The following is a 23,876-nucleotide window of genomic DNA, read 5'->3' as shown; positions in this document are numbered from 1 at the left end:
CTCTGGCTAGGATTAGATGGAAGATCACCAGAATTGGTTGGGAATTTTTTTTTTTATTAAGGTAATTAACCAAATTGGGTCCCCAAAAGGGCTAGTTTCTGCGTCGGAGGGTTAAAGGGAATGTACATCATTGGCTTTTGCTGTAATTTTCAGAAATGAACTATTTGAGGGGATAGTATAATAGATCAAATATTGTTACACTTGCATGCTTGACATTTTTCGTTCGAAAATGCTGGAAAAAACCAAGAAAAACAAAAACGTTCAAGTAGTCTGGCTCCCTGACTCCACTAAAGATAAAATGGATCAATTTATAGATGCCAGAAAATTGTAAGGTAAGGGAACCAGTCTAGCTGGCCTGCACCCGTTCATGAACATGTAACCAATAGCGAACAAAATTTGGACTAAAAAAAGGGTAAATTTGGAGCAGTAGTTGAAAAATAGTTAGGTTTTTCCAACGGTGGTCGGCTGACCACCGTTGGGAAAAGTATACATAAATACCATTTTCTTGAAAATGACTTCACACCAGGTGCCATAATTTTACAGAATGCTTTAGACTGTCATTTACCAACATCCTAGTAAGGTATTTCGTAAAAACTTGGTAGTTTTATTTTTCGATGTTTGCAAATGTTGTTTATTCCCTTTAACTCTTGCAGTGCCCGCGAAATTTGACAAATTTAACCCTGAAGTGCCCAACTTAAATCGTTTTTGTTAATTGTTCAAAATTCTGTAAAAAAAAAAGTCAATAAGTTTTACTCACTAAATTTGTTGTTGTTTCTCACTGGTATATCCTTGGTATATTGGAAAGTCAAAAGTAGTCACATACGTAGTGATACACCCTGAAACACTGTCCTGCACACAGGGGAATTCCGCACTTTTCGCAGAAAATACGAGTGTCTGTGCTGCGCCCTCTCGCAAGAACTCGAATGAAACAAATAAATACAGGTCGTACCTGAATGAAAATGATATTATTAGAAAGAGCGAGAGCGCCCCCTTGTGATAACATGCTTACTCTACCTCGTACACGTACGAGGTGTGGCGATTTTAGGTACGAACATTACCTCGTACATGTACGAGGCTGGCGATTTCGAACTAACAAATATACCTCGTACATGTACGACTTTGGCACCGAAAGAGTGAACTCATGAGCATCTGTTAGTGTATTTATATAATATTGGATGGTATGAGGGGAAACAAGAATATATTGCACGAGCTATAAAAACAGCCAGCCAATATTATTATCTTGAAAAGTTCAGCAGTGCGACATAAACACAGATAATGACTTTATCATAATTCTATCTTGTCATTGTTACCTGAAGACGGGTTCGGATGTCGCAGTTCTGGATCAAGCGGTTCGATTTTGTCTCCAACATCGACTGGCCAGCAAGACACCTCAGGTAAAATGGTCCGAATCGATTGCTTTGTCTGTTTGTTTGTCTGTTTCTCTAGCTAGCAAGCAGGCATTTTAGCACATTTTAGCACATTTAAGTACATTTAAGCACCTGGACTTCATTGTATTACATTGTGTTTATTCACTGAAGAATTAAAAAAAACATAGACTGCTCAGGCGGTTTTGGGCACTACAGTGACTAAGGCCAAAAAAAAAAGTCTCCGGTTTCTGGTATGGAGCTTGCCCAAAAAGTGGTGCGGCAACGCAGTTTTTTTTAAATTTTTACCTGATTTTTTTGCTTCAAATGTTGGCTGATGACTGCAAATGGTGCCTGACTAAGCTTAGTGCAAATATATGGGAGTCCAGAGAGGCCACATAAAGCTTATTCTCGACCATAACCCAATCTAAAAACACGTTAAAATTGTGCAGCAGCAGGATTCCAGTCAAACCAGTGAGTTTGGCGGTTTTGAGACATCATCTTTCATTGAAAAAAAAACTTTTTCATTTTGCCGACGCGCATGGCTACGGCGACGCGCGCGCATACCAGAAACCGGAGACTTTTTTTTTTGGGCCTAAAGGGTTAACCCGTTAGCACTTGTATTGCATTGTACAGTACACCGTATTTATTACTTGATGATCCATAAAGACATAGAGTGCTGGGCAGTTTGGGGAGGTATAAGGAGTAACAGGCCAGATGTTTTGGGGCGGTACAGGGGCTAATTAGTACCGACAAAAGTCTTGTTCGATCACGTCACGTTTAAAACTTGGTCGTTACCTTAATTTTTTCTGGTCAACAGAAGGTGCTTTAATTATGTCAATCAGCAATGAACACTAGTATTAACTTACTTGAGATTTGATTTTTTTTTTTTATTTTGAATTGCTTTTTTCCAACAGACCCCAACATCCCAGCCCGAGTTTACATTCTCATCGCCTCAGCCCAGCAAGGAGAGAATTAGTGCCGTGACCCCCGACAGACAGGGTGATACACAGAGTTCAACACAGGGTTCCACATGTAGCAGCACACAGTGACATGCACAAAACTGCGGCATAGAATGAAGGGCATCTCAAACTTGAGCATGGGCTATTCTGAAATTTCATTATTTTGAAAATTTACAGGGCTTTTTTAAACCGTATTCAGCGGCATTTGATGTCGTCGAAACCTGACCCGAAACCAAACCGACCCTAAACCAACTTCGGGTCAGGTTGGTTTTTCCATCATCTCAAGTCGGGTCGGTTTTGCGTTTGGGATAAGCTCAACCAATGAGAGATGCCGATTCTTGATGGCCCCTCAACATGGACAAAATATGTTTTTGTAGCCCAGGTATCTTGCTATCTCACTACCAAGTTGCTCAACCAATTAGAGATGCAGATTCTCGATGGCCCCTCAACATGGACAAAATCACGCCAGGAAACAAGAAAAATGTAACACATCAGTGATCAATGAATCATGTTTCACAACTATTATCTGGTATTTTTTGAAAAATCAGATCACAGCAGGCATATGTCAGAATCATGGTGTATTAATTTAAAAACATTCTACAAAACCAAATTTGTAAATCTTTGTACTTGCATTTGCAGCAGGGTACTCAAAAATGCCAATTTTGCAATTTTTGTTTTTGGCAAAAATATTCAGTATAGCTACCGGTATGCTGGTGGGTTTGTGACATCATTCTCCAACGCAGTACGTTTTCAAATAAAACAGTAGACTTGATGACAAGTCGTAAGACAGTCATATTTTGTCCGTGAACTTTAGTCGAACTCCATCGGCGCGGCTGGTATAAGACTAGTATGTAATCGGCCGGGTTGCGACAAATCTAACGATTTGACGATTACATTCTCGCACCGTTATTCATACATGCAAGCAGTGCAATACATATGCAGTACATGTTTGCGATGAGATCCAATGGCGCACCACTATGCAAACGTGGACTCATTCATTCCGTTACATGGGCAGTAACGAGGAGTTCTCAATACGTCGGGGAAATGTTTGCAGATCTGGCGACGTTTTAACGACCAATACACTCAGCCTGATCAATTGTGTATAGAAATGAAATGTATCATTTTGATATACTTGATGTATTTGGGTCGTGTATGCCCTATGAGGAATTTTGTAATGTTGCACAACACAAACTACAAACCCTCGAAGTAATGAGAACGATCTGCCGTGGCGGCCTACAATATGCTCTGGAATCTGAACCAATCAGAGTGCTCGCATAGAATTCGCTAGCGATTCAAAATACTCCCGTATGTTGTGTACAGAATTGAAAACACATTCGCCAAGTCCGTAGTTTTAACAGAAATAGTCAGCATCATTTGGTCTGGGAACACTGCAGCATGTGTGGAGCCACTGAGTAACTGGTACCATGCGCAAAACAATTACCGACTTGGCACCAAGTCTAATAAAACAGCAAAACTTTTCGTTTTTATAGGGAAAATACAACATTTGCAAACATCAAAAAATAAAACTACCAAATCGTTTTGAAATACCTTGCTGGACTGTTAGTGAATGACAGTGTAAAGCATCCTGTAAAATCATGGCACCTGGTATACTGTCATTTTCAAGGAAAGTGGTATTTTTATGCCCCGCGGCGAAGCCGAAGGGGCATACTGTTTCCGCCTTGTCCTTCCGTGGGTGGGTGGGTGGGTGGGTGGGTGGGTGTGTGGGTGTGTGTGTGGGTGGGTGGGTGTGTGTGTCCGGACAAATCTTGTCAGCACGATAACTTGAGAAATACTTAACATATGAACTTCAAATTTGGTCTGTGTATTGTTCTTGGCAATCCTAAGAGGCCTATTGCATTTGGGGCCGAAAGGTCAAGGGTCAAGGTCACAGTGGCTGAAACAATAGAAATTTTGTCAGCGCGATAACTTGAGAAATACTTTACATATTAACTTCAAATTTGGTTTGTGGATTGTCCTTGGCAATCCTGAGAAGCCTTTTGCATTTGGGGCCGAAAGGTCAAGGGTCAAGGTCACAGTGGCTAAAACAAAAGAAATTTTGTCAGCGTGATAACTTGAGATATACTTTACATATGAACTTCAAATTTGGTTTGTGGATTGTCCTTGGCAATCCTAAGAGGCCTATTGCATTTGGGGCCGAAAGGTCAAGGGTCAAGGTCACAGTGGCTGAAACAATAGAAATTTTGTCAACGCGATAACTTGAGAAATACTTTACATATGAACTTCAAATTTGGTTTGTGGATTGTCCTTGGCAATCCTGAGAAGCCTTTTGCATTTGGGGCCGAAAGGTCAAGGGTCAAGGTCACAGTGGCTAAAACAAAAGAAATTTTGTCAGCGTGATAACTTGAGATATACTTTACATATGAACTTCAAATTTGGTTTGTGGATTGTCCTTGGCAATCCTAAGAAGCCTATTGCATTTGGGGCCGAAAGGTCAAGGGTCAAGGTCACAGTGGCTAAAACAAAAGAAATTTTGTCAGCGCGATAACTTGAGAAATACTTTACATATGAATTTCAAATTTGGTTTGTGTATTGTTCTTGGTAATCCTAAGAAGCCTATTGTATTTGGGGCCGAAAGGTCAAGGGTCAAGGTCACAGTGGCTGAAACAATAGAAATTTTGTCAGCGCGATAACTTGAGAAATACTTTACATATGAACTTCAAATTTGGTTTGTGGATTGTCCTTGGTAATCCTAAGAAGCCTTTTGCATTTGGGGCCAAAAGGTCAAGGGTCAAGGTCACAGTGGCTAAAACAATCGAAACCTTGTATTTATTCTGAGATCATAGGGATTAGGGATTAATTCATATAAAACCTACAGAAGACACTAATGCTGTCAATTAATGAACGTTCCATGTGACCAAGGTACATGTAAGTTGATGTTAAAAGAGTGGTGTTATGTCATGGGAACAGTCACGGTTGCGGGGCATTTGTGTTTGTAAACACACCTGACTTGTTGTATCAAAACTGGCTTTTTTTCAAATACTGGCCCCAATTGACCATCGCACTTGTTTGCAATCGATTACACACCTATGAACGGGTACAAGCCAGCTAGACTGGTTCCCTGACCTTACAATTCCCCAAATTTATGTAAACTGCTCTGTTTCTTCTTATATGGAGTCAGGGAACCAGACTACAGGAAAATGATTGTTTTTCTTGGTTTTTATAGCATTTTCGAACCCAAAACCTCAAAAAGTCAGTGTAACTATATTTGCTATATATTTCCAACCCCCCAATTCCATCCATTTCTGAAAATTACAGCTAAAAGCAAATGATGTATATTCCCTTTAATTAAAATATGGAGATTAGTATTATCATTTACAATGGAACAGCGCCCTGTTAATAATACAACAGAAAATGTATACGCAATGTACCACATCTTGATGTACAATTTTTGTTCACTTTTTTTAATATTGCTCTTACACATCAAGCTCATTAGTGACTCATTTAATACACAGACAGTTAACATTTCTGTAAAAATGTTAAAGATACACTCTTTGCGAGCTCAACATTTCTAAGTAAACTACCAATCCAGTATACATCACCACAACCATGCACTTGCACACGACAAAACTTATAAAATATCAGCATTTTACCCCCACCCCTTTTTTTTTTCAAATAAATTCCATGATTTTCTCGGGCTTTTTAGATTGTCTCAACTAGAAAGTCCTATTTTTTAGTTGTTGAAATCACACATTCTATTGTTTCACATCAAGAGAAATATTCACACTAAACTACATTTTTATATTACATATAAATCTTTGTACAATTCTTATTAAAAGAGTGCAGTTCTAGTTATTTCTGACAACAAATGACCTTATAATAACCGATATTTTTTTGGTTAAATTCTAAGTTTCCATTCCTAAAAAAAAAGTTCGCTTCACATATTATTAAGTACATTTACATTTTGTACCGTCGAATAATTACTGTGTTTTTTTTGTTTATACAGATGTTGAAAATGTGCGAACAAATTTACAATAAGGAAAACTTTAACTAGGTTTTGAGAAAAAAAAATTAGCATCACGAAAAGTGCACATCACCTATGCCTCAATGACAGATGTTTTCTTACATTTCAACCTTTTCAAACACACACACACACATACACACCAACGTTTGTCACCACCGATCGTGGACGTCCTATTGTCCCTCTTTTGTTTGTGTTCTTGTTCGATGTCTCATTCAAAAAAGTTCCTATTGCATAATTGCTAGAAAAACTGCAATTTAAAAGCAAAATCTATTTTTCAGGGTGAAAGAAATATATAACTGTCTTTTACATTTTTCGTTCCAGCACAGAAACTCGCTAACCACAGAAAATCGCGTTTAGAGAATTTATTATAAAGCCTGGGACTGAATTTTGGCTCACTAATGTCGCTTACACCAACTTGCATTTATCAGCAATATTTTTGCTCTTTAAAAATGGCTCCGTGAAACCAAGCATGTGTGATGCGATCAAGCTAAATGAGTCATTTGTCGGGAACTATCATTTGGAGATTCAGACCAAAATAGGGCAACTTCATCACATCACTTCATCACATCTCTTGGTCTTCCGACTTCCATAATTTTTAAACTAAAGATGGTATCAGCAAGCAGTTTTCACAGCAATAATGCTGAGATTGTGCTCTTTTCAAAACTGTAAAAAAAAAAATTACCAGGGTCGAGAAACGACTCATTTAGCTTGATCGCATCACATTTTTTTTTTTAATCAAACGCCTGATCGTCGGACTTTTCCATCAGCCAAGGCCGGGTGCAGAAACTCAAAGCTTGAGCGAACGCGGCCGGCAAGATCGCAGAACTTTCCTGGCCTGTTCCGTCATGAAGATCTGATCGTCCGATTTACCGCACGCGACCTTCTCCCACGCTCTATCCAGCTGAAGTCGCACAAAAAAGAAATAACCGATTGTTACAAAAGTCAATTTTTGTCGCATTAATTAAATCTTAAATTTCATTCTCGCCATTATTGAGCAAAATGGGTTGGAAATGGCGGCTATTTTGAAATCAAAGATGGCCGCCACATGGTACAATAAAAAAAAGGTTACCATCGGAATTCTATGTCTGTAGGGTAAAATCTATCTGCCAAATCACCCAAGAAACAAATCACTCTCTAGCAAACAAAAAATGCAAATTTATGTTTCTTCCCATATTATTATAACAATGTTTTTAAAAAATTCTTTCAAATTGCACCATGTTTGTTACAAATAAAAATTGTTAACAAAAACTGTCAATTCAAAATGATAAATCAACCAAAGTCTGAACATCACGCTTTTATGGGCAAAGATTTTGTACAAAATGTATTCAATTTTCACTGTTTTTGTACCTTCTCTTAATTTTTCTTTGTACACACGCACTACAGTGGTCATCTTAAAAAAGCTCAAGTTTGAAATCAGTCAAGTACTTTTTTGTGAAAAAAAAAACTATCCACCGTGTTTTGTTGGCATCTTTTGAAATGCTTCACGGTTAAAAATGCTAGCCCGAAGACCAGACGTTTCCTACTCACCATGGTGGGCGGTTTGAACGGTGTCTCATGGGTGCCGTGCCTGGACTCTCTGTTGGCCAGGCTATCCGCGGTCTGGACCGGCGACATGGGCATCAAGAACGCGCTGTTGAAGGATCCCGTTGCCCCGGCAACTGAGCGCATGGGCGGGGACATCAGCAACGAATCCGAGAGAAGACTGTGACTTTGCTGTGAAAAAAAATGTCAAACAAATTTCGATTTAAATACTTTTGACTGGACTTGCGACTGGACTTGTGATTTACTTGTGACTGTTGCAAAAGAAGAACTTGCCCTCCAAAGGGGCATTTATTTTTTGTACATACCCACAAAATGAAATATAAATAAAATTGTACCATAAATTAATCAATCTGCACAATATTTTCCAGAATTTGCCACTTGGATAAAAACTTATGCACAGTATTATTTGCAACTTAGGCTTATCTTTTTTTCCCACAGTGTAATGAAATCCGACTAAGTCCTCAAACTGAGCGAGTGTTACTGGACTTGTGATTGACTTGTGATGGCCTTGTGATTTACCTATGATGGCCTCGTGATTGACTTGTGATTTACTCGTGATGGCCTTTTGATTTACTTATGATGGCCTCGTGATTGACTTGTGATTTACTCGTGATGGCCTCGTGATTGACTTGTGATTTACTCGTGGTGGCCTTGTGTTGGCCTCGTGATTGACTTATGATTTACTTGTGATGGCCTCATGATTTACTTGTGATGGCCTCGTTATTGACTTGTGATTTACTTGTGATGGCCTTGCGATTAACTTGTGATGGCCTCATGATTTACTTGTGTTGGCCTCGTGATTGACTTGTGATTCACTCGTGATCGACTTGTGATTTATTCGTGATGGCCTTGTGATTTACTTCTGATGGCCTCATGATTTACTTGTGATGGCCTCGTGATTGACCTGTGATTCACTCGTGATGGCTTTGTGATTTACTTGTGATGGCCTCGTGATTGACCTGTGATTCACTCGTGATGGCTTTGTGATTTACTTGTGATGGCCTCGTGATTGACTTGTGATTTACTTTTGATGGCCTCGTGATTGACTTGTGATTCACTCGTGATGGCTTTGTGATTTACTTGTGATGGCCTCGTGGTGGCCTTGTGTTGGCCTCGTGATTGACTTATGATTTACTTGTGATGGCCTCATGATTTACTTGTGATGGCCTCGTTATTGACTTGTGATTTACTTGTGATGGCCTTGCGATTAACTTGTGATGGCCTCATGATTTACTTGTGTTGGCCTCGTGATTGACTTGTGATTCACTCGTGATCGACTTGTGATTTATTCGTGATGGCCTTGTGATTTACTTCTGATGGCCTCATGATTTACTTGTGATGGCCTCGTGATTGACCTGTGATTCACTCGTGATGGCTTTGTGATTTACTTGTGATGGCCTCGTGATTGACCTGTGATTCACTCGTGATGGCTTTGTGATTTACTTGTGATGGCCTCGTGATTGACTTGTGATTTACTTTTGATGGCCTCGTGATTGACTTGTGATTCACTCGTGATGGCTTTGTGATTTACTTGTGATGGCCTCGTGATTGACTTGTGATTTACTTGTGATGGCCTTGTGATTTACTTATGATGGCCTCGTGATTGACTTGTGATTTACTTGTGATGGTCTTGTGATTTACTTGTCATTAATGGACTCTCACTTTTGGCTTGCTATTTGTTCCTCGCTTATGGGGGGGTTGGCATCATTTAATCTCTCAGAGAGTGAACCTTCGTGTCCACAAAATGATTTTTGATTTTCTAACTGAAAATTTGACCAAATAACTAAACACAATCTTAGCTGCCAAAGACAGCAAAGAGAAGCCCAGCAAGATTTGTACAGGTACCAGCCAAAGCCGGTAACCTGATTGGTCGGAGAGATTACTTTACCTCATCGTCGGCAAAGTGGCTGGAGCTCAGTTCAGTCTCAAACGCCAGCTGGTTGGTGAGGGACTTGCGAACTCGCTTGGCTGGCGACTCACTCTGTAAAAAAAAATAAGATAACGGCATTTTAATTTTTTTCCCTACAACTTAAAATATTTTACTTATCCTGGTGCCAGACACCGGCCTTAAATTCTCTTTGTACTTGACTCACTAAGGCCCCCCAAAAAAGTCTGCGGTTTCTGGTATGGAGCTTGCCCAAAAATTGGTGCGGCGACGCGGCTTTTTTTTTTTTTTTTTACCTGATTTTTTTGCTTCAAATGTCGGCTGATGACAGCAAATGGTGCCCGACTAAACTTAGTGCAAATGAATGGGAGTCCAGAGAGGCCACATAAAGCTTATTCTCGACCATAACCCAATCTAAAAACACGTTAAAATTGTGCAGCAGCAGAATTCCAGTCAAGCCAGTGAGTTTGGCGGTTTTGAGACATCATCTTTCATTGAAAAAAAAACTTTTTCATTTTGCCGACGCGCATGGCTACGGCGACGCGCGTGCATACCAGAAACCGGAGACTTTTTTTTTTTGGCCTAACTGTTACTTGTGAAGTAGACTTGTCTAAGCCTTACAGGCATGCCACAAGGAATCTGCTGATTTCCTTGTGTTTTTACTTCTCATGAATGCCATTACAAATTGAAAAAACACTGTTCAAAACCTTGTGTGGTTTAGAATTTCCTCGTTTTTTTCTAAATTCCCAGTTGCATGCCTGGCCTTGCCTTGCCCCCAAAAAGATATGATTGTTATTAGCTTCTCCCTGCCTGTCGCTCTCTGTACCGCCCAAAACAGCCCCAATATAGTTTTATTGATTCATCAGGAAGTAATACAACATAGTACAGCATCCCGACATTTGTTCTATAGTACAAGTGTTGAGCGCAGGACATGAGCGTTCACGAGCGCAGAGCTGATCGCGAGTGACAACAAACACGAGTCAACACCCACCAAAGAGACACGCACGGAGACTCGCTTTAGGGTGGATTCCGAACCGAAATCCTGCTTGATGATTTCCGTGATGTCTTGCAGTTGGCCCGGAGTGCACGGCTTTGAAAATAAAGAAGAAAGAAAACCACTAAATCTGGTTTTTCTTAACAGTAAAAAAATTGTGTCCACTTGACATCTTTATAAACCAACTCAAACGAAGGATAGAAAATGTAAAAAGGACACCTTCGATTATTTTGGACACTCGTAAAATTAAACTTGTGCAAAGAAACCAAAGTTTACCACAGGATTCCACACTTAAAATTGCCATACCGTGCTAACCGCGCTAGCAGAAAAATTCTGCGCTAACCCTGTAAGCACAGAATCTTATGTAACAGGATGTGTGCATACACGCATAAGCCAAAATTCCTCGCTTACCCATGAAATACGCTTACAATTAGCACAGAATTTTCTGTAGATGTTATTCGCAAACGGTAAACAGAGCCATGAAATTTGGCCATAATTTCGACAGAAAACACGGCCACTAGCATCATAAGTACGTAACTAGGCCACTAGCATTATAAGTACGTACCATGAATCTGTTTGTTCCACTTCTTTTCTCCAGTGCCTCCAGGGCATCTTTGAGGGGGGTCGGTGTTCTCGGGGTAGACTCCAGCAGGGAACCCTTGGCGTTGTTTGGGGTCCGGAAATATCTGAAAAACGAAATGGTAAAACCGATAAACACATCATTGTTCTGATTGAAGTCGACTTTCTTTGTAGCCGTTATGCTTGTCTGTTCCAAGTAAATAAGCCACACACAAAAAAAGCAAATAGAACATATTCATGTTGCGGCCATCTTGATTTTCTTCCATTCAAATCAACGTAGCTAAAGCTGAAAGGAAAAATAGTCTGCTTCCTTTTTGTACAAAAAAATTATCATTCAGTACTGTTATTGGATACAGGGAACATGACTGAAATGGTGGCAGCATAATAAAGGTCTATTAGAAAGAGAGAAAAAAGGCCACATCTTAGTATAAAATGTCACCAACAGGGTTGCTCCAAAAATATATATGACTAGACAAGAAAAAAATATTTTAATAAGTGCTTTTGCCAAAACAAATGAATAAAACAATTGCAGTTCTGATGCGATTCATTTTTGAAAAGGGTAAAAGTTTTATCATTGAACAACACAAAAGTTCACTAGTGAGAACAAATGGGCAAAACGGTAAATGGGGAAAATTACAGAAAAGATGAAAACTAGTTTGAGATGATCATTTTACTTGAAAAATTCCGTTATTAATTATAAACTTCGTGGAAAGCTAGTTGACCACCCTTTTGAGGCAGGTTGCGGCTATGACTTTGGGTCACTGCAGTCAACCCACTACTGTGACAATCCATAGCCACAAACAAAATGTAATTATGCTCTTTACGGCTATACCTGTTGACGGGCGTTCCCGTGGTGAACATCTTGGGTGTTGCATGATGGGATTTGATGACAGGCGTGGAGGTCATGACCTGTTGACTGACGCTGCTCTGATTCGGCTTGTCTAAATTCAAAAACTAAATACAAAAAAAAATTTAAATTAGGAAAGAAATTAGCAAAGGCCAAAAAGACAACAATATCTTTGACACACACACTATGGGCAAAATCAGAACAAAGTTAGTCGTGCGTATTTCGACTTTAGGTGCACGAACCAGTACACGCGCAAGCGGTGTGCCCCCCCCCCCCCCCCAACTGGAGCTGTTGAAAGTGGTGAAACAGCAAGATTGAAATGGTTAGTTATGTTCTCACCTAATAATTTTGGATTAAACTTGACAATTTTTAAGTAGGAGCCAAACGTGGTAAAAATGGTGCCATTACCACAATTGACTTGTTTATCCTTTATAAAATACCACACTGAAACATTCTTGAACTAAAAGTCAAAACAGACACTAACAATAGTCGCTCTCAGTGATTGGCGTGTCATCTACAAATATGACATAAAATGTTCCCCAACTTCATGAATGAACTGATATGGACCGACCTGCGAGGGCGAGAACGGGAGGCTCTTGATGGGCGTGCCCTTGGGCGTGGTCGCGATGCTGCCGTCTAGAATTCTCCTGGAGCGCTGTGGCAGATACGTCAAGGAAACTCAACGAAGTTGTTTCCGTTTTTGTTAGAAAGTACCTAACATTTTTTTAAGTTTCTCCACTAACTTAGAATGTACAGTCTGAACAAAATTTGACGAAGCATGTGCATAATGCCTTTACGATTTCGAAGAAAATCTAAATGGAAAATGGTCATTACTGCTTCTTCTGCAATCGATAAATGCAATAATCGAATGCATTGCTGACGACGCCTGACTCTCACTCGACTACGCTGTGGCTTTATGCACATTCAGAATGAAATAAGTTGTGAGTAAAAGTAAAGTCTGTCACGAGCCAATATGGCCCATCATGTCAGCGTTTATCTCCGGTTTCAGTAGCATTAAACGACTGAGAATATTTTTATTCCCCCTGGATGGGGTGCTAGTCGCTGGTTCCTCCCCAGCTAATGCCGGTACTCATTTATACTCCTGGGTGGAGAGAGGCAAGTGGGGTGAAGTGGCTTGCCCAAGGACGCAAGATATGGCCAGCAGCTGGATTCGAACCCCCGACCCTCTGATCATGAGTCACGAACCCTAACCACTTCGCCACACTCCCCCTAGTTGCGAGTACGTCGCGCTATACATTCGGATCCAGTATGCACACACAATGTGTCCTGTCCACTGACTCTCGAATGTGGTAAGAAACGCATCCTATCTTGTTCGCATGTGCAAGTGTCCTTTCTACAAGATGTTGTTGCTATGTGGCACAGCGCCCTCTCTTGTTAACGCACAGAGCCCACTGAGCACGCTGCAACGTATATTGTTAAAAAGGATACCAGTCGTGGTCGGCTCTTGCGGAGTATGGTCGGGGGCGTGCTGAACTTGGACGTGATGGGCGACGTGATGGGGATAAGGCCCCCGTAGCTGCCCTTGGACAGCTCGCTGATAGCTTGACTGTCAAAATGATAACCTGGGGGTAGGAACAGCAGACAGTGGTTATGCGCTCCGCGCACAAGTACCCCCTCAACGGTAAGAAACGGAGAGTTGGGGGAGACCACTGGGAGAGACACTCAAGCGCATTGCCGACGACGTCTGACGCTCACGCGGAGACGCTTGGCTTTGTGCACTTCATAATAAAATTAGCTGTGCGTACTTCCCGCTATAGGCACGGAGAACCAAGTGTTGGGAACCAGTACGTGCACGCAGTGTGTCCCGTCTACTGGGCTCACGAACATGGTCGAAAAGCGCCCTCTGTTGTTTACGCACAGGGCCTATAACTTAACAGAACTTTTGGGGAAACCTAAGAACCGTTTGTTGAACTATTTCCATTTGTGAATTTTTTCCATTTTCAGATCTACAAAGTATGTTTATATTGCTTTATTATATACAATATTCAATTCAAATTTGCTTATCTCTACGAATTTGATATTTTTGTTGTTGACAAAATAGACAACAATTTCTGAAATTCCAGATTTGTAAAGTACATGTAAGTGTTACTGAAATGAAGACGAACAAAATTGAACTGAAAATCTGGCCGGCATTAAATACTTGAAATGCGTTTCACTTTTCAAAATGTCACTAAATATGTGCCAGAAACATTGCTAGACTTGGACTTCTAAAAGGAAACCGACAAAAAAATCCACGACATCGGCCGTTCGCAAAATGCATGTCTTATTTCGAAGCAATACATGTACCTGTCGTTCCTTTGTGAGACATCCCTCTTCCTACGCCTGCCGGAGACTCGTTCTCCTGGTTGCTCAGCATCATCTCGAAATCGTTGAAGTCGTGCACCGACATGTCCAAGTCAAGCAGTTGCGCCGGGTCCGTGAAATCAGACATAGCCCTAGAGACGAATGTGATTGGAAGATGATGTCAAAAAAAAATATATTAGCTGCGAAATTCACTGGCGTTGACATGTGTTCAATTTCTGCAAATTTGCAGAGCAAAATCTTGACAGGGAATCACAAGTTCGCATTTGCGCCGAGTTCGAACTGGTCTTGATGTTTATCGCAACTCAAATTGTTAATTCAGAATATTCAGAGCACAACGATATTACTGTGTAACTTTTAAAATTTGAATAGTTGGGATGTGTAGTGTCATAAAATGTTGCCTAGTCAGGTCTATGCGTCCTTTGCAGTTATTAGGCAAATATTTCTGAATAATGGCGCACTACATCAATACAGCTAGGTCTATCTATGCTTAGAAAGCATTTTGTACAATGTCGCACTCACGCAGTTTTCTTTTCAATGGTGTCTTATCCAGTTTTTTTTACAAAGCAAATTTCTTTGATGCGTCGTCCATTCAAACGATCATTTCATAATCTCCAACTGTATGATTATAAACATGTTGGTTATATCGTGTGCTTGGATACTGTACTTTCATTGGTCTAGAACGGCCACGTGTCTGGACGATAAAAATGCACGTCGCACACTGACGTCCATTTTAACATGGAGATCAGTGATATCGCAATGCGTTCGTTGCGCACGTTCATGCGTGTGGAACCTGCCTGCGCGCTAGCTTCGCGCAATAAGACTGCAATGTCAAACGCTCAGTCTCATATCCGGCAGGACACCAAAACCTTCAGTTATGAAAGGTTGCATTATAGTGATTTAATTTATTGATTTAAATTTTTTTCCCCTTGTAATTAGATGATTTGAAACTATACCTCATTGGACTGAGAACTTCGTCGTCCCGGACGATCCAAAACATAGGACTGGCTTCTGTGCCGTAATCGGCCGAGCGGTGGTCCGGCGACGCCCACTGCTTGACCGACGGTTGCTGCTGATTGGCTAAACTGTTGCCGTGGGTCTGGTGGAGCGTGCGGACCAATCCCTGCCCAGGGGCCCGAGCCTTTGGTACATCTAGCAATCACCATGGTAACAGAGTATCAAATTTTATGCAGTTAGTAAAAAATGCAACAAGTTTGTAATTCAATTTAGATATAGTAAGTGATAAAAATATAGAGCCAATTAGCATGCTTTTTGACAGCCAACTCTTAACATGGTATTCTAACACTATTGCATTAAAGTGGCACATTGCCCTCAAATGGTCAGAATTTTTTTGTTCAGTATTATTTGCTTATCCTATTTCAAAGGTGCAATTGAAACAAAATTTAACTAAGACAAAAAAACTCAGACCAAAGCAAAACTAAGACAAAAAGAACCTGGTTGTTGCATCTGACGCGAAGATTTTAGTCTGGAAAGATGTAGTGAATAAGAAGTCAATGTTGTTCAACTTGAGCAAAGTAATCAAAGAAGTAATTCGGAGAAGAAAAAAAACTTACTTTGCAAAGAGCGCTGCTCCTCCATTGCCGTGGAGACTGAGTCTGGATAGATGTAGGTGATCTATAAACCACCGTGGAGAAGATAGCAAAAAAAATAAAGATAAAGTCCATCATTTGTAATTTGTGCATTTTGTTCGTTTGAAGCAACAAAAGTGTTCAAAATCTAAAGAAGGGTACTGAACAACTAACCTGATGAAGTTTCAGCTCAGCTTCAGCTGTATATTCCGAGAAAAACAACATTCTAGGATCTCAATTTCAAATCAAAAGTTGCAGAATCATGTTTTGAATTGGGCCTGAATTCAGCGTCCGAGACATGTTCTTACTGAGCCGATTGCAGCTACGCGATGTCGCGCACTGATCCGAGGAATTATAGCAACCGCCCGCGCGTGTGCGTCGTGCCAATGCTTGCGCGCGCTTCGCCAAATAACAAAACGAACTACTAATTTAAATTTCCTACGGTGCGTCTTAAGAAGCACCGTTGGAAAGGCCTTCTTTCGTTGATTACTTCAAACAGACAGCTTGCCAGAAAGAATAATTTTACAGGGAGTTTAGTCCCCTTACTATCTTTCAACCAAGTATGTTTTTCAACAATAATTACGCCAGTTACTTTTTGGATAGCTGCAAATGATGGACTATAGCTTTAACAAAGTTGTCGACAAATGCAAAGGTTTGTACGAGTGCTTTTGACAGAATTGAAGTTGATGGCCAAATGAAACTAAGTGCTGACCACTTATTAAAACAAGCTCCATCAGATCTCGGAAACTGCAGGCCAATAAATTCATGTTAATGCACGGGTCACGTGATTGTAACATTAACTTTCTCAAAGTAATGTTTTGAGTAAGAAAACAGGCTTGGCTACTGATACTTTTTACAAACTTTGGTTGCAATCGGTCAAAAGACGTAGGAGTAATAGACAATGTCCACGTTTGTTACTAACTAAAAAACTAACGGACTAACAGAGAGACATTATGATTTGTTGTGCTGCTACCGACGCTAAAAAGCTTCATTTTGAACCAAAAATGACATACCTCTGAAATACTGCAGCAACAGCCAGTGAAACAGCTTTGTTAAACAACGAAACAATTTACAACCACAAAATACTTACAAGTATTTCTTACACAAAAATTAAATTCTTGCAAACCATCAAAAAATAAAACTACCAAATCATTTTGAAATACCTTGCTGGACTGTTAGTGAAAGACAGTGTAAAGCATCCTGTAAAATCATGGCACCTGGTATACTGTCTTTTGCAAGAAAAGTGGTATTTTTGTATCAATTTCCAACGCTGGTCGGCCAACCAGCGTTGGAAAAAACTGGCTTTTTTTCAAATACTGGCCCCAGTTGACCATCGCACTTGTTTGCAATCGATTACACACCTATGAACGGGTACAAGCCAGCTAGACTGGTTCCCTGACCTTACAATTCCCCAATGTATGTAAACTGCTCTGTTTCTTCTTATATGGAGTCAGGGAACCAGACTACAGGAAAATGATTGTTTTTCTCGGTTTTCATAGCATTTTCGAACCCAAAACCTCAAAAACGTCAGTGTAACTATATTTGCTATATATTTCCAAACCCCCAATTCCATCCACTTCTGAAAATTACAGCAAAAGCAAATGATGTATATTCCCTTTAATATTTGGGATCTGTTTCAAGAGATTCCAAACCAAGTCATGTGTGAAGTTTTGGGGTGATGACTGAGTCAAATTTCGGTCGACAGTAAGGAATCAAATCAACATGGTATTGTACCTGGTTGTTAAGAGGAATCTGTTTGATCGGAGTGTAAGGATTCTGCGTCTCCACTTTGCGTTTCATCGTCGAGTTCCAGTGGTTCTTGATGGCATTGTCCGTTCTAGAAATGAGGGAAACAATGCAATAACAGTAATGAGTTCAAATCTTTGATGAAGATAAACCCCAACTCCCTAATAGCATGATTTACTAGGAACCATACCCATCCTGGCAAATTCCAACACCATATGGGAAACTGCACACACATATTTCTGACTTTGATTCTGGAGGTGTGCCAACCCAATGTAAAAGACTGTCAGTTTAGGGGTACTGTACCCATCCTGACAGATTCCAACAAAACCATGGCGTGGGGTGTGATGGGTTGAGTTCTGTTGGGGTTAATTAAGGATTTCTCAGGCAGAGTTATGTACACTTCATTGTTATATCACATCTCGGATTATTAGATAGTGTAATTATAAAGGGGAGTCAGGTTGGCGTAGCAGTACTTTCCTCGCCTTCCACCGCTGTGACCCGGGTTCGAATCCCGCCTGGGCCAATATGTGGATTGGGTTTTCAGTCCCTGCCTGATTCCGTGGGTTTTTCCCTGAATATTCTTCTGGGCTTTTCCTCCCACCTCTAAAACTGTAACTTCTTCTCATTGTCTTCTCTCCACAGGTTTCTTCAGGCTTGCGAGCTACAGTGCCTAGGGCGCTTTTGAGGAATCCTTGGTTTCATTACGAGAAATGATTAATAATAATAATAATAATAATTTCATCGTTCTGAAACAGTCGTGTCACGCTTACAAAAACATAAATGTGACAGGATTTAAGTCACTCAAATGCGTGAGGGTATGTACTATGTAGGGTACCCAGTGGGTCAGATGTGTAGGGCGCGCTTTGCAAGTCCGCAACATGGTATTTCATGTCTGGCGGGAAATCTCACAGGTTACACTTGGACAATGCGTAATCACGTTCCGATTACTTGAGTCGTCAACTTTTACCTTCCGGGAAGCTGTTTGGCAATCTCGGCCCAGCGGTTGCCGAGGCGTTTGTGGGCGTCGTAGATGATGCGGTCCTCGTCTTGCGTCCAGGCGCTCTTCTTGATGTCCGGGTTCAGATGGTTGTGCCATCTGCGAAAAAAAAAGGACAGACAAAAACAAACAATGAGTCGGACCAACAAACCAGAGTCATTGAAACACTGCTTGTGAAGTAGTGCTGTGCTTTTTCGAACAATTGTGACCTGTTCTGTCAAAATCAGACTTTTCTGGGCATAAGGTCAAAATGAGATTTTTGCATATTGTTAAAATATGTTCTTTTTCCTTTTAATAGGTGGTTTAATTTTTGAAACCGGTCATTCCTGGACAGAGTTATGCTATTTTGAAGTTCATTGTGTCGAAAAGTAGAAACCGGAGAAAATGGCCACGAACATCACAAAACATTAACTTCTTTAACTGTTATATTTTAACAAATCATCAGAAATACTATATTGAGAGTTCAAATTAGGGTTTCAAACTTTTATAGTATATTTTACACATGTTTAGGATTACAAACATGCAAAAATTTGAAAATCGAAAAAAAATAGGGCCAATTTTTTTTTTGGCCATATCTCAATTTCAACCTCTGCCCAGAAGCATCTGCTTTTGACAGAACAGGTCACAATTTAGTATCTGGTTATTGGAACTTGGATTTGATCGAATATTTGAATATTCAAACATTGAGGTAAAAACTTTGTATGAATATTGTGTGTGCATCAATTTTCAGCCCAGCGCTACAGTTAAAGTCTCGTTTTCCTGTTCAATAAAATACAAAACCAAAAGAAAACAGAGACTCAGGTCTAGTAACCAACCTCTCTCGGCACTGTTTACCAGTTCTGCCAGTCAGAAACTTGGAGATGAGAGACCAGCGTTTGGGACCGTACTGTCTGACCAGCTGAGTAACTCGATCATCCTCCTGTATAAAAAAAATGATTCTAACAATTATCATCATTTTCTAAGTTCAACAGAGTCATATAAATAAACCTGTAATTGGGCTCTTAAAATTGTCTCCCAAAGCTATGTTTGAGTATCACAATGAATGATTCTTTATTTTTCAATCTCTATCTTCCTAGCAACATAAAAGTAACTCACTTCGAATGAGACATCAAATGAACATAAACCATCCCGTTTAACAGGCATGCAACTGAAAATTTAGGGGAAAAAACAAGGAAATTCCAAACCACACAAGACTTTGTACAGTGTTTTCCAATTAGTAATAGAATTCAAGAGAAGTACAAAACTACAAAATCAGCCGATCCGAGGAAAAATTGCATGCCTGGTTTAATTATGGAGTTGTTTCTTAACGCATTTCGATTTATTTACAGCCTGACAATAGCTCTGGTGATCTTTTTTGTATGTAAAGACGCAAACAAAACCTTTAGCAATCTCTCAAATAGAAAAAAGGAATGTTTATTGAATGTGTACTGTCTGTGCCATTTTTCAGTTCTCCTATTTTTTGAAGCAATATAAAAGCTATTCACCTTTTGGAAAAAAATTCAAACAAAAGTAAGAAAAGGGCAGGGTCCATTCGAAAGTAGTCACAAGACTTTACAAGTCAGTCACAAGCATCACAAGTCATCACAAGTCAGTCACAAGTCATCACAAGTCCAGTCACAAGTCAGTCACAAGTCATCACAAGTCCAGTCACAAGTCATCACAAGTCATCACAAGCCCAGTCACAAGCCCAGTCACAAGTCCAGTTACAAGTCCAGTCACAAGTCCAGTCACAAGTCCATCACAAGTCTAGTCACAAGTACAGTCACAAGTAGTCACAAGACTTAACAAGCTCATCACAAGTACATCACATGTCCAGTCACAAGTAACAGTGGATGAACAATAACAAAGTAATGCCTTTGTCAAAGCTCATTGGAATAGCTTGTGAGTTGAATCTAGACTGGAGGACTTGTGATGGACTTGTGATGGACTTGTGATGGACTTGTGATGGACTTGTGATGGACTTGTGCTGGACTTGTGTTGGACTTGTGCTGGACTTGTGATGGACTTGTGATGGACTTGTGATGGACTTGTGATGGACTTGTGCTGGACTTGTGATGGCCTTGTGTTGGACTTGTGATGGCCTTGTGTTGGACTTGTGATGGACTTGAGATGGACTTGTGATGGCCTTGTGATGGACTTGTATGGACTTGTGATGGACTTGTGATGGACTTGCAGGGACTTGTGATGTTCTCGACTAGGGTAGGCTTTACCTCTTTAGTCCAGGGTCCTTTCACGAGTTCGGGGTTCAGGGCCTTCTGCCAGCGATGATAGCACTGCATCTCCGACCGATCCGGGAAGAAGCTCGCAATGTGCTTCCAGTCCTCCGAACCGTAGTTCTCTACGAGCCGACGGAGTGTGTCATCCTAAAACCACACAAATCAACACTCACTGGTTTGGGTTTTAACCTTTTATACCCTGTTTGTAATTTTGTTTTAATGCTGATAATTATCCTCGCCTTCGACTTGACTCCAACCCGTCTTATGTACAGTGTTTAAAACTGGCACACATTTATTCCCTTATTGATGTGAGCCCTGTTCCGTTATGCTTTGACTTTTAAGTTACAAATTGGAGTACCCTTCAACACTTTTATTAGAATATGTACTAAGATATGTAAAGTCTGGAAGGAAAGAATTCCATACCTGGACATCACTTGACTCCCTGAGCACTAGCCCCATAAATGTGGCCTATTTACTGGACTGCCTCCGTAAACATAGGCCACACATCCACATGTACAAAAACGTGTCACACTTTGTCAAATTTTGATTTTCACATTTAGGCTTAGTTTGTAGGTTTTTTTGCTTTAGAAGCATACTCACCCTCTTTATAGGCTAATCAGAAAGTGCTGCCTTTTTCAGATGTCTATTTTTCGTGAAATTTCCAGATTTATTTGCACACGTTTGCGTATCAAAATTTCAACATGAAATTTCACAAAAATTAGACATCTGAAAAAGGCAGCACTTTCTGATTAGCCTATAAAGAGGGTGAGTATGCTTCTAAAGCAAAAAACCTACAAACTAAGCCTAAATGTGAAAATCAAAATTTGGCAAAGTGCGACACGTTTTTGTACATGTGGATGTGTGGCCTATGTTTACGGAGGTAGTCCAGTAAATAAGCCACATTTATGGGGCTACCTGAGCACAAACCCTATGCGACTGGTCTGAAAAATCCCAAGTGTTTTCTCAGTAAATGGTTCAATATTGTCCCAGCTAAATTTGAAGTTTAAGGACTTGCTTCTAATGGCTGATACATGTAGGTCATTGCAGGGAAAAATTAGTGATGTCCATTCATAGAATTCTCTCCAATTGGAAATTCAAGTTCTTTAATTTGCAATGACTAACTATCACACATGTAACATGGTGCAAAACTGGCATCGGGGTTAAGCATTTTTCCAAATGCCTAAAGTATTATTTTTTATTTTTTATGATTTTTTTTTCTCTCGTTGGATCAACCGACCTCATCTTTGGTCCAGCGCGCTCTGTTGATGTATTTCTTGTTGGGGTCGCTCGCCGAGCTGCTGTCGTAATCCTGATCGGTAGTGACATCATTGTCGCTAGAGTCACTATCGTAACTGCTAATGTATAAATGAATGGGGAAGAATAAATACATCACATCAAAATCTAAAGTCGGAAAGTGTTTACATTAGAATAAAGTTTCTAGATTTGCATCCCCTGCCCGCATCCCCTTGAAGCTAACTCCCTATTTATGAGAAAAACTACTAATTTCACAAAAAGATTCCTTATCACGCAAGTTTAAGCAATTTCAAAACCAGTTAAAAATTTCAATGTTTATGGAATAGGCCTACATTGAAATTAACCAATTGAAGACTATTTTCGTCAATCCAAACTGAGTTGAAATGTAGGACAAAAGACATCTGACATGTCTGAAACCTTACTTGATCATGAAGAAAGAATCAAAACAAAACAAAACATTTACATAATCACGATTAATGAACAGTGTCTCATGTCAGTCATGTCAGTAGGCCTATGAAAATTTACCTATGTAAATGTAATGAAAAAAGCTTCATTATGTTCATGCCTTTGGTTGCCATGTTTGCCAAAATTGTTCATGTTTTATGCAAATATGAAATAAATCTTAAATCATTCAATTCAATTCATACATGTCATTGTCATAGAAAAAAAAATTACAATGTTCAAAATTGTACAAAATACAAGAAAAAGTGGGAGGTCACAAAGAAATGAAGGGTCAACAAGGATTTGCAGTATTGAATGATTTGATCGATCATGATGCAGTTTGTGGTTTGATGACGTGTGTAGACCTTGATTTAGCAACGCCATTGTCGCCAACGCGATGTGCACGAACAAAAGCACAGCCGACTGAAAGGGCGGCCCAAGAAAAAACACTCAGAAATTATCACAAACCTGTAACATTTGCCAGAATACATGACTCGATCTCTTCCTGGTAATCCTGGGCATCAGATCCAACCAATCTGGAATCCCCGATCCCAAATATTTCGGAAGAATTTCGCCCCTCAGGAATGCTATGACCTGTACTCTACGCGGAAGTCTTTATTGAAATCGCGCGCGCCGAATAATGAGATGCATGGCCCTGGAATGTGATTGGACAATCCCTCGTCTGGATGACGTAAGGCACAGGTGCGTGTGTCCTAAAAATAGAATGGAATTCGGCTGTCAGTGATAGCGCCCTCACTCGGCTCTGTGCACTCACTCTCTCTGTACTGTAAAACTAAAGCCCCATTGAAAACAGTGTAAAATCAACAGAGTTCAGGGCTAAATAACATGCAAGCCGACATCACTGGGGTTTCTCAAACAAAATATAATTACTGTCTTGTCCTTCATCTTTCCATTTCCTTTCAATTTTTGGTGGGTTAACCAATTACATTTTTAAATATTCACATCAAAACAAACTCGCCCGAGCTCCTAAAAAGTGTACTTCTCAAGAAGCCTGAATGCTGCAGCCTAGCCTAGCCCCGGCCATTTTATAACTATTAATGGCATCCCTCCACTTTCTCAGGCAAATAGGACTCATTTGCGACCGTAATTTTGTCAAGCCTGCCCTCAGATATAGAAGCCCCCAAACCAAAGAATT

The 23,876-nt window shown here is 40.2% G+C and overlaps 2 protein-coding genes across 3 annotated transcripts in view; one reads left to right on the top strand and one right to left on the bottom strand.

Annotated features, from left to right (window-relative positions):
- The window catches only part of LOC119725506 (calcineurin-binding protein cabin-1-like), a 52,279-nt gene extending 49,164 nt beyond the window's left edge, over positions 1-3,115 (top strand). The window contains exons 42-43 of the mRNA XM_038196919.1: positions 1,317-1,394; positions 2,282-3,115. Of these exons, the coding sequence (XP_038052847.1) occupies positions 1,317-1,394; positions 2,282-2,416 (213 nt within the window). The 3' untranslated portion in view covers positions 2,417-3,115. The remainder of the gene's footprint in view (positions 1-1,316; positions 1,395-2,281) is intronic.
- Positions 3,116-6,962: 3,847 nt separating this feature from the next.
- Positions 6,963-23,374, bottom strand: LOC119725505 (myb-related protein A-like). 2 transcript variants are annotated; one of them, XM_038196917.1, is made up of 17 exons: positions 23,189-23,374; positions 22,263-22,380; positions 21,020-21,172; positions 19,625-19,728; positions 18,780-18,908; positions 17,801-17,903; positions 16,052-16,112; positions 15,434-15,629; positions 14,463-14,611; positions 13,605-13,738; positions 12,727-12,810; positions 12,141-12,262; positions 11,295-11,415; positions 10,727-10,825; positions 9,739-9,831; positions 7,836-8,021; positions 6,963-7,209 (listed from the first exon to the last, which is right to left on the bottom strand). In XM_038196917.1, the coding sequence occupies exons 1-17, from the start codon at positions 23,209-23,211 to the stop codon at positions 7,096-7,098; spliced, it is 1,989 nt and encodes a 662-aa protein (XP_038052845.1). In that variant the 5' UTR covers positions 23,212-23,374; the 3' UTR covers positions 6,963-7,095. The 2 variants fall into 2 exon arrangements, with proteins under 2 accessions (XP_038052845.1, XP_038052846.1); XM_038196918.1 differs by having other exon boundaries at positions 22,263-22,377.
- Positions 23,375-23,876: the final 502 nt, after the last annotated feature.

Source organism: Patiria miniata, unplaced genomic scaffold, assembly GCF_015706575.1.
Source record: "Patiria miniata isolate m_02_andy unplaced genomic scaffold, ASM1570657v1 HiC_scaffold_19, whole genome shotgun sequence".
Lineage (NCBI taxonomy): Eukaryota > Metazoa > Echinodermata > Asteroidea > Valvatida > Asterinidae > Patiria > Patiria miniata.
The sequence above is the reverse complement of the archived record's forward strand: the minus strand, read 5'-3'. Positions and strand labels throughout refer to the sequence as shown.